A 13,605-nucleotide genomic window follows, 5' to 3' on the forward strand; every position below is an offset into this window, starting at 1 on the left:
GACGGTACCCTGTTTATGCATCTCAGGACCTCACTAGCCATTTTGGCCACAACATTATACTGACAGCTCATGTTCACCTGTTTATCCATCACCACGACCCCAAAATCTTTTTCAGAATCACTGCTTTCCAGGACAGTCTCCCCCAGCCTGTAAGTATGGCCTGCATTCTTTGTTCCTAGAGGTATACAGTGACATTTAGCCATGTTAAAGCACATATTGTTAGTTTGTGCGCAGCTTGCCAAGCAATCAAGATCACTCTATAGTGATGACCATCCCTCTTCATTATTTACCACTCTCTAGTTTTGGGGTTATATGAAAACTTTATGATGATTTTATGTTTTCTTCCAGGTCATTCATAAAAATGTTAAATAGCAAAGGGCCAAGAACAGACCCCTGTTAGGCCCCAATAGAAACTCACCAGTTTGATGATGATTCTCTGTTCACAATGACATTTTGAGACCAATCAGTTAATCAGCTTTTAATCCATTTATAGTGTGCCATGTTAAATGTATCTCTTTCTAGTTTTTTTATCAAAATATCATCTGGTACCAAGACAAATGCCTTACAGAAGTTTAAGTATATTGCATCAACACCGTTACCTTTGTCAATCAAAGTGTAATCTGATCAAAAAAGGTAACAAGTTAGTTTGACAGGATCTATTTTCCATAATCCCATGTTGATTGGCATTAATCATATTACTCTCACTTTGATTCTTTATTAATCAAGTCCTGTATCAGCTACTCCATTTTCTAGCCTGGGATTGATGTCATACTGACAGGCCTATAATTACCCAGGTCGTCCCATTTACCATTTTTAAATATTGGCACAGCATTAGCTTTCTTCCAGTCTTCTGGAACTTTCCCAATGCTCCAAAACTTATTGAAAATCAACATTAACAGTCCAGTGAGCTCCTCAGCCAGCTCTTTTAAAATTCTTGGATCCAAGTTATCTAGACCTGCTGATTTAAAAATGTCTAACTTTAGCAGTTGTTGTTTAACATCCTCCTAAGATACTAGTGGAATGAAGAGAGTGCTATCATGATATGACTTCACCTGCTTCTTCCCCAGAAATACAGAACAGAAATACGTATTGAATATTTCTCCATTATTATTGATTATTCTACCATTTTCATCTTGTAAGGGACCAAAATGCACAAGAGCAAACTATCCCACAACATAGGAAAGATAGGAAATATGGCAAGAGACCACCCTGGCTTAACCAGGACATCTTCAATGATCTAAAACTCAAAAAAGAGTCCTACAAAAAGTGGAAACTTGGTCAAATTACAAAGGATGAATATAAACAAATAACACGAGTATGTAGGGACAAAATTAGAAAAGCCAAGGCAAAAAACGAGATCAAACTAGCTAAGGACATAAAAGGAAACAAGGAAACATTCTACAAATACATTAGAAGCAAGAGGAAGACCAAAGGACAAAGTAGGCCAATTACTCAATGAGCAGGGAAAGACAACAACAGAAAATGTGGAAATGGCAGAGGTGCTTAATGAATTCTTAGTTTTGGTTTTCACCAAGAAGGTTGGTGGCAATTGGATGTCTAACATAGTGAATGCCAGTGAAAATGAGATAGGATCAGAGTCTAAAATAGGGAAAGAACAAGTCAAAAATTACTTAGACAAGTTAGATGTCTTCAAATCACCAGGGCCTGATGAAATGCATCCTAGAATACTCAAGGAGCTGACTGAGGAGATATCTGAGCCATTAGCAATTATCGTTGAAAAGTCATGGAAGACAGGAGCGATTCCAGAAGAATGGAAAAGGGAAAGCATAGTGCCCATCTATAAAAAGGGAAATAAGGACAACCCGGGGAATTACAGACCAGTCAGCTAAACTTCTGTACCCAGAAAGATAATGGAGCAAATAATGAAGCAATCAATTTGCAAACATCTAGAAGATAATAAGGTGCTAAGTAACAGTCAGCATGGATTTGTCAAGAACAAATTGTATCAAACCAACCTAGTAGCTTTCTGTGACAGGGTAACATGTTGGGGGGATGCGGTAGACGTGGTAGATCTTGACTTTAGTAAAGCTTTTGATACCATCTCGCATGACTTTCTCATAAGCAAACTAGGGAAATGCAACCTAGATGGAGCTACTATAAGGTGGGTGCAGAACTGGTTGGAAAATCGTTCCCAGAGAGTCGTTATCAGTAGTTCACAGTCATGCTGGAAGGGCATAACGAGTGAGGTCCGCAGCGATCGGTTCTGGGACAGGTTCTGTTCAATATCTTAATCAATTATTTAGATAGTGGCCTAGAGAGTTCACTTATAAAGTTTGTGAACGATAACAAGCTGGGAGGGGATGCAAGTGTTTTAGAGGATAGGATTAAAATTCAAAGTAATCTGGACAAACTGGAGAAATGGTCTGAAGTAAATAGGATGAAATTCAGTAGGGACAAATGCAAAGTATTCCACTTAGGAAGGAACAATCCTCTGCATACATACAAAATGGGAAATGACTGTCTAGGAAGGAGTACTGGAGAAAGGGATCTGGGGGGTCATAGTGGATCACAAGCTAAATATTAATTAGTGTAACACTGTGCCAAAAAAAGCAAACATCATTCTGGGATGTATTAGCAGGAGCGTTGTAAGCAACACACGAGAAGTAATTCTTCCACTCTACTCCGCACTGATTAGGCCTCAACTGGAGTATTGTGTCCAGTTCTGGGCACCGCATTTTAGGAAAGACGTGGACAAATTGGAGAAAGTCCAGAGAAGAGCAACAAAAATGATTAAAGGTTTAGAAAACATGAGCTATGAGGGAAGATTGAAAAAAATTGGGTTTGTTTAGTCCAGCAAAGAAAAGACTGAGGGGGGACATGATAACAATTTTCAAGTACATAAAAGGTTGTTAAAAGGAGGAGGGAGAAAAATTGTTTTTCTTAACCTCTGAGGATAGGACAAGAAACAATGGGCTTAAATTTTAGCAAGGGCGGTTTAGGTTGGACATTAGGAAAAACTTCCCAACTGTCAGGGTGGTTAAGCACTGGAATAAATTGCCTAGGGAGGTTGTGGAATCTCCATCATTGGGGATTTTTAAGAGCAGGTTAGGCAAACACCTGTCAGGGATGGTCTAGATAATACTTAGTCCTGCCTTGAGTGCACGGGACTGGACTAGATGATCTTTTGAGGTCCCTTCCAGTTCTATGATTCTTTGAAAACCATTGTCGGGATTCTTTTTGTTCCTAATATACTTAAACTCCTTCCTGTCCTTAACTCTGCTGGCCATAGAGTTCTCCTTGTGTCCCTTTGCTTCCTTTATCAATTTTCTAGAATATATATATTTTTATAACTGTTTTCACTTCCCTTCTAAACCAGTTTTTTAATTAATATAGCAGTAGTCCCTAAATTTATCTTGCGCACCCTCGTTTACCCCTGTCTGCAACCCCCACACTGCCCCTCGGAGCCAGGGCCGGGGGGGGGGGATGCAGATGGGGTAAGGGAGCTGAGGCTGGGGACATATCTGTGTGGGGGTGGGAGCGGAGCCTCGGCAAGGGGCCTTAGCTGGCAGATGGTGCCCCAGGCGTGGGGCTGTCAGCCAGATCCCCAGGCGTGGGGCCAGCAGCTGGATTCCCAGGCACCGAGCCAGCAGCAGAGCTGGGTGGTGCTCCCACTAGGTTTTAATAATAAATGAGCAATTCCAGTTTCTGTTGTTTGCTCCCCAGGCTTGCAGCACTGCTGTCTAGGCTATTCAAGAATTTGTTCTCTTTGTGCCTTTGGTTCCTTGATAAATTTTGTTCTCCACATCTCAATTTTGTGCTGAGTGCTCAGATCTTCCCTCTTTTTACCTTTTTCCCCTTTGGCTGTTAGTTGAACTCCCTCCTGACCACTCAAGTCAGCCTGTCCCCAAGGAGATTGGCCCCCTTCTACGGCAGAGGACATTGACAGAGACCAGCTCTATAGCCCAGCAGTTCAAATCAAGCTGAGCAGGGACTTGAACCAGGGTCTCCGAAATACCCGGTGAGTGCTCTAATCACCAGGCTACTGGCTTTTCTGGGGGTGGCATTCCCCTCTTCCCAGGGAAATTTTCATTGAATTGATACATTCCCATGAAACATTTTGGTTCCAAGAAAACAGCATTTTTCGACTGGAAAAAAGTGTCATCAAAATTTTTCAGCCAGCTCTGATGGTCAGGACCCTGCAGTCTGAACACACGCAGAATGTCTCCAGGGCAGGGTGCACCTGCCACGCAGCAGCCTCACACTCTGTCACAACCAAATTGCCATTTACTGGGCACATCCCCAGTCGCGCCCGCTTTCTCTCGAGGAACAATCTCACTTTACGTTTTCCCAGACACTATAGCAGAAGAGGGATCTTTCTACTGCCACATACAGATGATACAACATTAATTATTATTTGTACTGCTGTAGTACCTAGGAGTCCCAGTCATGGACCAGGACCCCACCGTGCTCAGCACTGTATAGACACAGAACAAAAAGATTGTCTTAGTCTGGCCACTCTTTGGGGCAGAGACTGAGACCCCAGTTGGGCGCAGACAGATTGGGAGCAGAAGTGAACAATGAGGTAAATACGTGCCCTTCACTCTGCAAGTCTCCCATACACCAAGATAACTTTTTACAGCGTGCTCCTGGATCATTCGACTTGTGATCTCTCTTCCATTCACCTTGCGCCTGGAGGGATAACCTCTTGCACAGTTGCTTACTTAACTGTGATGTTGATATCATGTCACCTAGAAGGACTGTCAACTTCTCTCGCACATTCTCTGCCAGTGCTGCCCCACTCAGACCTGCCACTCCTTCTGCCTTCCTGTGCTTTTCCTGACTCCAACGAGCATCACTCTACATACCTCAGGCTAGATTCTCTAACATTTACCCGCAATCAGTAAGCCCATCATCTGAAAATTCTCCCCTATGGCCCTGGTTCAAAGCACTTAAACATGTGTTTAAAGTTAAGTATGTGATCAAGCTTAGTGGAAGTTAACCACATGCTCACTGCTTTGCTGACTCAGGGCTGTGTTCCCTTTGAAATCAACAGGAGTAATTGTGGAGTTACAGCACTACTCAACAGGAGCATGCATGGCGGAACCTAGACCGACGACAATATACTTGCCTCAATGCCAGTGTCCAGAGTGAACACAAAGGGGCCCTGCCTATAACCATGGCTCCTCCGGCTGCTGCTTCTGTCCAGCTGGTGATGCAGTGAGAAAGTGGCAGCATGTGAAGCCACGCAGGAGAAACTGGATGAAGAGGCAGCTGTAGGATGATGACAGACTGAGGCTGCGGATGGAACTACACACACCTGGGGCCTGCAATGTACCAGGCAATGAAGATAGCAAGCCAGGCTCAGCTCTTAAGACAAATCATAGAGGGTTTGCAAGCTGCCATTAGGAAAGTGCCCAGGGGCAGTCAGGCCCAGCAGCCTGGCACTAGCAACAGGTACACAATAGAGTGTAGTGGGGCAATGCCCCCCACACCTTCCTCATACCTCATGTCTGCAGGACTGTCTGCAAGGGTTGGACACTACAGAGCTCTGCTCTATGAACCTGCACACTGTTGCTTTCCATGAACCCCAGTTTGCTATTAAACAGGCCTGCATTTTTATTGATCATGTACAAATGAGTGCCCACCTGCCATGCTACCATGAATGTTGCATGGGAGAGGTACACGATAGAACCCATGATCTGACAGAGTCATTCCCTCCTATTCCCTCCTGCAGCCCCACCGCAAGCATTACTCTGCACACTAGAACCTCTATTTGATGAACACCAGTCTTACGAATGACCAGTTATACAAACCATTGTTCCCCATGGGGAGAAAATAATCTAAATAGTTCTACTGTATCTGAAAGCTAGTGACTCAAATCAGTCAGCCTGCTGTAGAACTCCTGTTTTACACACACTAATTGGTGATTGTGCAGTTAATAAAATCAAAAAGTTTATAAAATGGATCGTCTCCAGAGGACAGTAGGTGCACCGCGATGTCTTCTTCTTGTCCTTCAGACCTCGGCAATGCGATTTCCAATGCACTGAAGGCACTGGAATGTGAAAGAATGTTGACTTGTTCTTCAGTGACATCACTTTTGTTATGTGATTACTGTTTTTTCTGTCAGGAAAAATGGCTTGTAGATAGGTTGTTTGTAAAATTGTTGTTTGTGAAACTGAGATTCCACTGTACATTCTAATGCACTGCACTGGAGACAAAGCAACGTATTCCATCGTGGCTGCTGCTGTGGCAAAAGTACTGGTAGAGGGTCTCCTGCCTCACATTCGCTCTCCCAGCATGGACTTATGTAGTGCAGCTGTCTCTGCAGAATCTCCATTTCCATTTACAGAAGTAAGTTTCTAGCCCTCATGCCTGCAGAGATTAACTTCAAAATGTGGATCAAGTATAAGCCGTGCAGCAACATCTGCCAGAGTCTGCAGAGAGCCTGGAACAGTGACTCAAAAGGGCAAACACCCAGGCCCTATTCACTTCATTGCATTGCCCATTCTAAAGCCGAGGGATGACACTTCAGTGTTAACGTTAACTATTCTATTGCTGATTGTGTTAGTGGATGGAATGGGTGCAACAGGAACACATAGCTTTTATACAGCACTTCTTGGCCATAGTTCTCAAAGAGTTTCACAAAGGAGGTCAGTATCATTACTCCTATTTCCCAGACACAGAAATGAACACAGAGAGGGTAAGTGATGGGGCAGGAGCGAAACCCTGGAGAAGTGGGAGTTGCTGCCGGAAAGGAGGAAATGTGGGGCAAAGAAAGGAGGAGATGCAGAGAGAGAAGGGGCAGAGAAAGGAGGGCAGGCTATGCGGAAGGATAAAGAGCAACAGTAGCAGTGCTTAAAGGGAGCCTAAATTCTCTCAGCATGATGCTGAATGTGACCATAAGGGACTGAATAAACAATAAACACGAGAGTGTAGACCTGCCTGGAGGGCACATTCTCCCTATGTTGTGTGTGTAACTTCCCCTTGACAGCAGTGGGGGATCCACTGTGGATCATGGGGACTTCGAGGTCCTCAACTTATATCCCAACTCATGGACTATAAACAAATATGGAATCCAGCCCTGCCTCCCTACAGGCTCGACAGCCCAGAGTTATGCCATCGAAACACTGAACAGCATGTGCTCAGCAGGCAAATATTTTCCTAAAACCAGGCAAACTACTGAGTCCTCACTAAGACCTGGACCCTGCAAACACTTATGCATGCAAGTTGCTTTATTTTACACACCTGCGCAATTCCCAGGAACTTAATGGGGCTACTCATGTGTGTACATGTTTGCAGGATCAGGGTCCAAGTCCGTTGTGCCATCTCCAAGAAAGTTTGATGCAGAGTAGGTGGAATATTCACCATCTCCTTGGAGCAAAGGTTTTTTTAAACAGGCTCCAAGGAACTGGGATCAGCAGGAGTGCTTCTGCCCAGGGACTCTGATGTTCTGAACTCTCTGCCCAGGCTCAGTGGCCGTGACCTATCTCCATTCTGCAGCAGTTGCTGATCTAGACAGTGTTGCAGGAAGGACAATGAATTATCACCTAAGTCAGTGGGATAGCACACTTACTGCAGGTTCTCTGGGATCTGAATCTTGTGGGCGTGAGTTCTACAGACAGGGACAGGGCTGGGAGGGTTTTTAAACAGGATGAAACGTACGGCCCAATTTTGCCATCCTTATTCAGAATAAGGGCTCTGAGTGATCCCACTGCTAGCATAATAAGAAACTACTCAATGTCACTAAAGGTAGAAGATTCTGGCCCTCTGTCTAAGCTGGAACTTTACCAATCACAGAAGAAAAGAGCTGGTTCAGGAGTGCTGCACTTTAGCAGACCTCTGCTCCAGTTCCAGATTTTGCTTGGCTTCACCTGCTACTGTATTCACAGGAGCACTGAGAAGCTGGAGTAAGACCTTGTGTAACGGCATGAATGGCCTTTATTTTTCAGAGGAGCAACTACATTGCTTAGAAAGAAAAGGAGTACTTGTGGCACCTTAGAGTAACACATTTATTAGAGCATAAGCTTTCGTGAGCTACAGCTCACTTCAAGTGCCACAAGTACTCCTTTTCTTTTTGCGAATACAGACTAACACGGCTGCTACTCTGAAACCTGTACATTGCTTAGGTATTAAATTTCTCACATAACTCTTTAAATGAAATAAAAAGAACACACAAAATCATGAATTCAGACCACATAAACTACAGTTTCAGGAGATGGAAAGAGAGTTTAGCAGATTAAAGAAGTAAATACTGATAGATCCACCCCAAAAGATACAAAGGTTTGTGCCACAGTTACTCAGAATTTACCATCTAGAGGTCATTGAAAATCTACTTACATCAGGGTCTAGCTCTTCCAGTTCATTCTCCAGTGTCCTGAGCTCTTCTTCTGTCAATGCACTAAGGATCTTATCCTCATCCAGATCGCGGTATTTCTCCAATTCCTGTCTGTACGACATTTTCGAGAAATCTCAGTTTTTATATTCTCTCGTTTTATGCAGAAGTGTGACCTATAATTAAAAAAAAAAGGCAAAGTGAAAACTGAGGTCGTACCACTTTTGCTATTAGAATGCAAGGTATTCTTCAAATGTGTAACAGCAGATGTATAAGAAGCAAGTAGAAGGGCAGCATGCTCTCACATTCTGAGTCCTAGCCCCACAGTGCAGCTGTGGGGAAGTACTGGGCATTCTGAGCATTACTAGAAATGTACTTCTGTTAAGGTGAACATCAGCACTGACCGAGCAGAAAAGACTATATGGACCAAATTTTGCCTTGGTCCATATTTTTTCCTGGAGGGACAATCAATTGTTACTTTCACCAAAACAAAAACTCCCCATGGGATCTAACTCTGGTAACCTTACTCAAGCAGAGTAATGCTTTCCTCTCTGGCCAGCCCTACTGAAAAGCAATGCTCTAGATCAGCAGTGTGGCGGAATCTGATGCTTTATGCATTGCTGCACATATTCAGAATCTCTGAAAATCTGGACTAAGGCCATGAGTCTCAGAAGTGCAGCAGCTTTTCCTTTTAAATTAACTTTCTAAATGGGAGGTGAAGAGAGAAGTCCCAAAGATGCTATTATTTACTCCTGATCCAATCAGGAAGCAGACAGACAGCATATATAACTCAGGGGCTCATCAGAGTTCAGTAAGCTTTGCTGAAATGATGCATGCCATCATGATGCATTTATCTGCATATGTGAACTGATTGGTTGTCATAACCATACAGCTAAGGGTAGCCAAGAATTCCTCCTTACCTGTAAGAGGTTAAGAAGCTCAAATAACTTGGTTGGCACTTGATCAAAAGGACCTATGGGGAAAGAAGATACTTTCAAATCTGGGGGGGGGCTTTTTTGTGTGTTCTCTTGGGAAGCAGAGAAGCATCAGGTCAGAAAACTCCTTCTCCTATAAACCATCCTAAAAGTCTCTCATATTACAAAAATTGTAAGTAAAAGCCAGGCAAGACTTGTTAGATTATCTTTTGTTCTGCTTGTGAATTTTTCCTTTGCTGGAGGCAGGTTTATTCCTGTTTTTTGTAACTTTGAAACTAAGCCTAGAGGAAGTTCTGCTGTGGTTTTGAATCTTTTGTTACCCTGTAAAGTTATTTTCCATCCTGATTTTACAGAGGTGATTTTTACCTTTTTTTAAAATAAAATCCTTCTTTTAAGAACCTGACTGATGTCTCTATTGTCCTAAGACCCAGGGGTTTGGGTCTGTGATCACTTTGTAACCAATTGGTTAGGATATTATTCTCAAGCCTCCCCAGGAAAGGGGGTGTAAGGGTTTGGGGAGATATTTTGGGGGAACAGAAACTCCAAGTGATCCTTTCCCTAATTCTTTGTTAAATCACTTGGTGGTGGCAGCATACCCTCCAAGGGCAAAGAATCTGTGCCTTGGGGAAGTTTTAACCTAAGCTGGTAGAAATAAGCTTAGTGGGTCTTTCATGTGGGTCCCCACATCTGTACGCTGACATTGGTTAATGTAGTTCTACACTTCAATATTATTTACCTCTGAGAAGGTAAATAATGAACACTTACTAACTGACCATATGATTTGTCAATCAATTATGAACCAGGCTTTTTCTCATGTATGTAATGTAAAACAATGCTAGAGAGAGAGAGAGAGAGAGAGAGAGAGAGAGAGGAGATGCTATCACCTCTCAGTGCAGTAATTGATACATTTAAATGGAATTAACAAAATAGCCAATAATGGAGACTAAGCTGTTAAGATTTAGTTCTTTTAAAACTCTAGATATTTTAAAATGTATTATAATGACCTGAAATAATAGCTAACACATACATGTATATGCACCCAGGCATACCTAAAAATATATGTACTTATATTTTTCACATGGAAAGTTTGCTTTGGATATATAAAGCACTTAAGTCCTTTCACGCAGGTCCTGTGGAAATTAGATGTCTTTAAAAACATTGCAGACATCACCTATCCTACCAATTTCAAGGGGATGGGGGGAAGATCTTTTCTTGCCATTGTCTTCTGTAGCATCTGGAAGAAGATGCTGTATGAGCCCATATGTTTCAAGTACTGCCTCCTTTTCATTAAACTGGAATTTTTCCCTATCTCCATAAATGACCATTTTACCTTTTTGATTTTAGCTTCTTCACTTTCTCTGAGTTCTTTTGTGCTTCACAGTCCTAGCCAGACTTCTCTAGCTTTTCCCAAAGCAATCCAAAGCAAATTATGCATTTTAGGATATATTTTACTTCCCCACTACATTTTCATTAATTAAGAACTTCCTGTATCACAACTGTTATTCTAATTAGAAAAGTAATATTTACACTGGTCAGAAAAGGGAACGTTAAACATCAAAATTTGACAGCATGCTGTTCAGTTTAAGGCAGTCAGCTGGTCAAATACTTTGCTTCCCACGTTTGTGATCATAATTCAAATATAACATCCATTTCCTTTGCTCTAAGTTTACGTGCCCTATGCCATGCGAAATCGCACCCTTTACATAATCCCATTTAAAAGCAGTCACAATTTTCCAGGCACGACGACATCAGCTCAGGATTGATACAGTAAGGAGGAGACGGTAGCATGACTCATCTGTTTTAAACGGCTAAATTGGGGCTAGGCATATCGAGGGCAGGAATAATATTACCCAGGAGTCAGGAGAAGAAAGCACAAATTGTACTTGCATTTCCCAGATCTGGCATTTGGATGAACGGAACAGCTTTGGGTTCCAGTACTCCTAATCGCCAGTGTTGCTTAAGTAGCATCTGCAATGTCACAACAACTGATATACTAGTGCTCAGACATCTCTCACCCGGGTCACTGCTGCTAACAGCTCCCTGGCCTAAAGGAGTAGGGAGGGTGGAAAGGTGCCTGTCATTCATGCAGGGTCCTTGTTCCCAACCCCAGACTGGTTAGCCTTCTGGGCCAGCTGCAAAGCAGACCCTCTCTATTGGGTTTCAGAGAAAGGGATAGGCTTTGGTGGTAACTGAATGGGAGGAGATTCTCATTGTTATTTTAATGTTAATGTCTAGTTCGGATGGTCCTAATGCGGCAGGCTGGGCCCAATCCTGCAAACTATCAAAGGAATCCATTTTGAAGCACTTGGAGGAGAGGAAGGTGATCAGGAACAGTCAACATGGATTCACGAAGGGCAAGTCATGCCTGACAAACCTGATTCCCTTCTATGATGAAATAACTGACTCTGTGGATACGGGGAAAGCGGCAGATGTGATATATCTTGACTTTAGCAAAGCTTTTAATATGGTCTCCCACAGTATTCTTGACAGCAAGTTAAAGTATGGATTGGATGAATGGATTATAAGGTGGACAGAAAACTGGATAGATTGTCGGACTCAACGGGTAGTGATCAACGACTTGATGTCTAGTTGGCAGCCGGTATCAAGTAAAGTGCCCCAGGGGTTGGTCCTGAGGGCGGTTTTGTTCAACATCTTTATTAATGAATAAAACCCTCAGCAAGTTCGCAGATGACACTAAGCTGTGGGGAGAGGTAGATACGCTGGAGGGTAGGGATAGGGACCAGAGTGACCTAGACAAATTGGAGGATTGGGCCAAAAGAAATCTGATGAGGTTCGACAAGGACCAGTGCAGAGTTCTGCATTTAGGAAGGAAGAATCCCATGTACCGCTACAGATAGGGATAGGGTTAAGCAGAACTTCTGCAGAAAAGGACCTAGGGGTTACAGTGGACAAGAAGCTGGAGATGAGTCAGCAGTGCCAAGCTGCCCTTGTTGCCAAGAAGTCCAAAGATATATTGGGCTGTATTAGTAGGAGCATTGCCAGCAGATCGAGGGAAGTGATTATTCCCCTCTGTTCGGCACTGGTGAAGAAGCCACACCTGAAATATTGCATCCTGTTTTGGTCCCCCCACTATAGAAGGGATGTGGACAAATTGAAGAGAGTCCAGCGGAGGGCAACAAAAATGATTAGGGGGCTGGGGCACATGACTAATGAGGAGAGGCTGAGGAAACTGGGGTTATTTAGTCTGCAGAAGAGAAGAATGAGAGGGGATTTGATAGCAGCCTTCAACTACCTGAAGGGGGATTCCAAAGAGGATGGAGCTCGGCTGTTCTCAGTGGTAGCAGATGACAGAACAAGGAGCAATGGTCTCAAGTTGCAGTGGGGGAGGTCTAGGTTGGATGTTAGGGAAAACTATTTCACTAGGAGGTTGGTGAAGCACTGTAATGGGTTACCTAGGGAGGTGGTGGAAACCTTAGAGGTTTTTAAGGCCCGGCTTGACAAAGCCCTGGCTGGGATGATTTAGTTGGTGTTTGTCCTGCAAGAGCAGGGCGTTGGACTAGATGACCTCTTGAGGTCTCTTCCAACCCTAATCTTCTATGATTCTATGAACGTGCTGAGTCAATAGAAACTGAGGGCACTGTGCTTGTCTCGGGATTGGGTCCTGTTTTGTGTTGTGCCTCTTTTAATGACTGTGAAAGTAGAATAACCTGAGAGAAACTGACTGAATGAGCTCATCTGATACGTTGACTTCCGTGTCATGATTGAAAAATCACTTCCTGTTCCTGCTGGCCTGCACTGACCCAGGGTGGCAATGCTATGTTGGTTGCAACCTTAACTCTGATGTGGTTCCTGTCTTCATAACAAAAGGACGTGGCTCCACACCTAGCACAAGACAGACAGAGACCAGCAAAGCAAGTGACTCTGCAGCAATCTAACCTTTAACTCACCCACACTGAGAGGGAGACAAAGGCGGGGGAAGGTTTAATTGCAGACAGCAGCCTGGGAGTTTGGTGTCAGACTCCTAGAGGTCTCAAAAGCACAAGGGAGTGATCTGAGACCTGCAGCACCGAGCAAAGTTCGCAGCTGTGACTGCCAAGGACAGGTGCGAACACCGGAGCTGCTATCCCCAGAGGCCGAGCAATGTGCGTGGAAGACTCTCCCAGCCAACTGAGGTATTTGCTAGCGTAGTGGAATTGAAGGGCCAGTGTTTATGACCATAGAGAACATGCCCGAGGCACTAGCAGGATAACAGGGAAGTACAAGGTTTGGTTTAGTGATAGACCAGCTGAATGGTGCAAGAGCTGACAGCCTGACCCTCAGGAAACTACCTCTCCGTCCCTAGGACTAATGTCCAACACTGGCTAAGGTGATGGGGGATTGTGGGTGCCCAATGTGAGACACACAGCAGGGCCTGGA

The 13,605-nt window shown here is 43.7% G+C and overlaps 1 protein-coding gene across 4 annotated transcripts in view; it reads right to left on the reverse strand.

Annotated features, from left to right (window-relative positions):
• TMOD1 (tropomodulin 1) overlaps window positions 1–13,605 on the reverse strand; it is a 78,170-nt gene that overhangs the window by 51,979 nt on the left and 12,586 nt on the right. For 3 of the 4 annotated variants that reach the window (XM_038401523.2, XM_043515375.1, XM_043515377.1), the window contains exon 2: window positions 8,299–8,469. In XM_038401523.2, coding sequence (XP_038257451.1) covers window positions 8,299–8,418 — 120 coding nt within the window. In that variant the 5' untranslated portion in view covers window positions 8,419–8,469. Of the gene's footprint in view, window positions 1–8,298; window positions 8,471–13,605 lie in introns of all 4 variants that reach the window. The other variant, XM_043515376.1, reaches the window with a different exon arrangement.

Source organism: Dermochelys coriacea, chromosome 5 (assembly GCF_009764565.3).
Source record: "Dermochelys coriacea isolate rDerCor1 chromosome 5, rDerCor1.pri.v4, whole genome shotgun sequence".
NCBI lineage: Eukaryota > Metazoa > Chordata > Testudines > Dermochelyidae > Dermochelys > Dermochelys coriacea.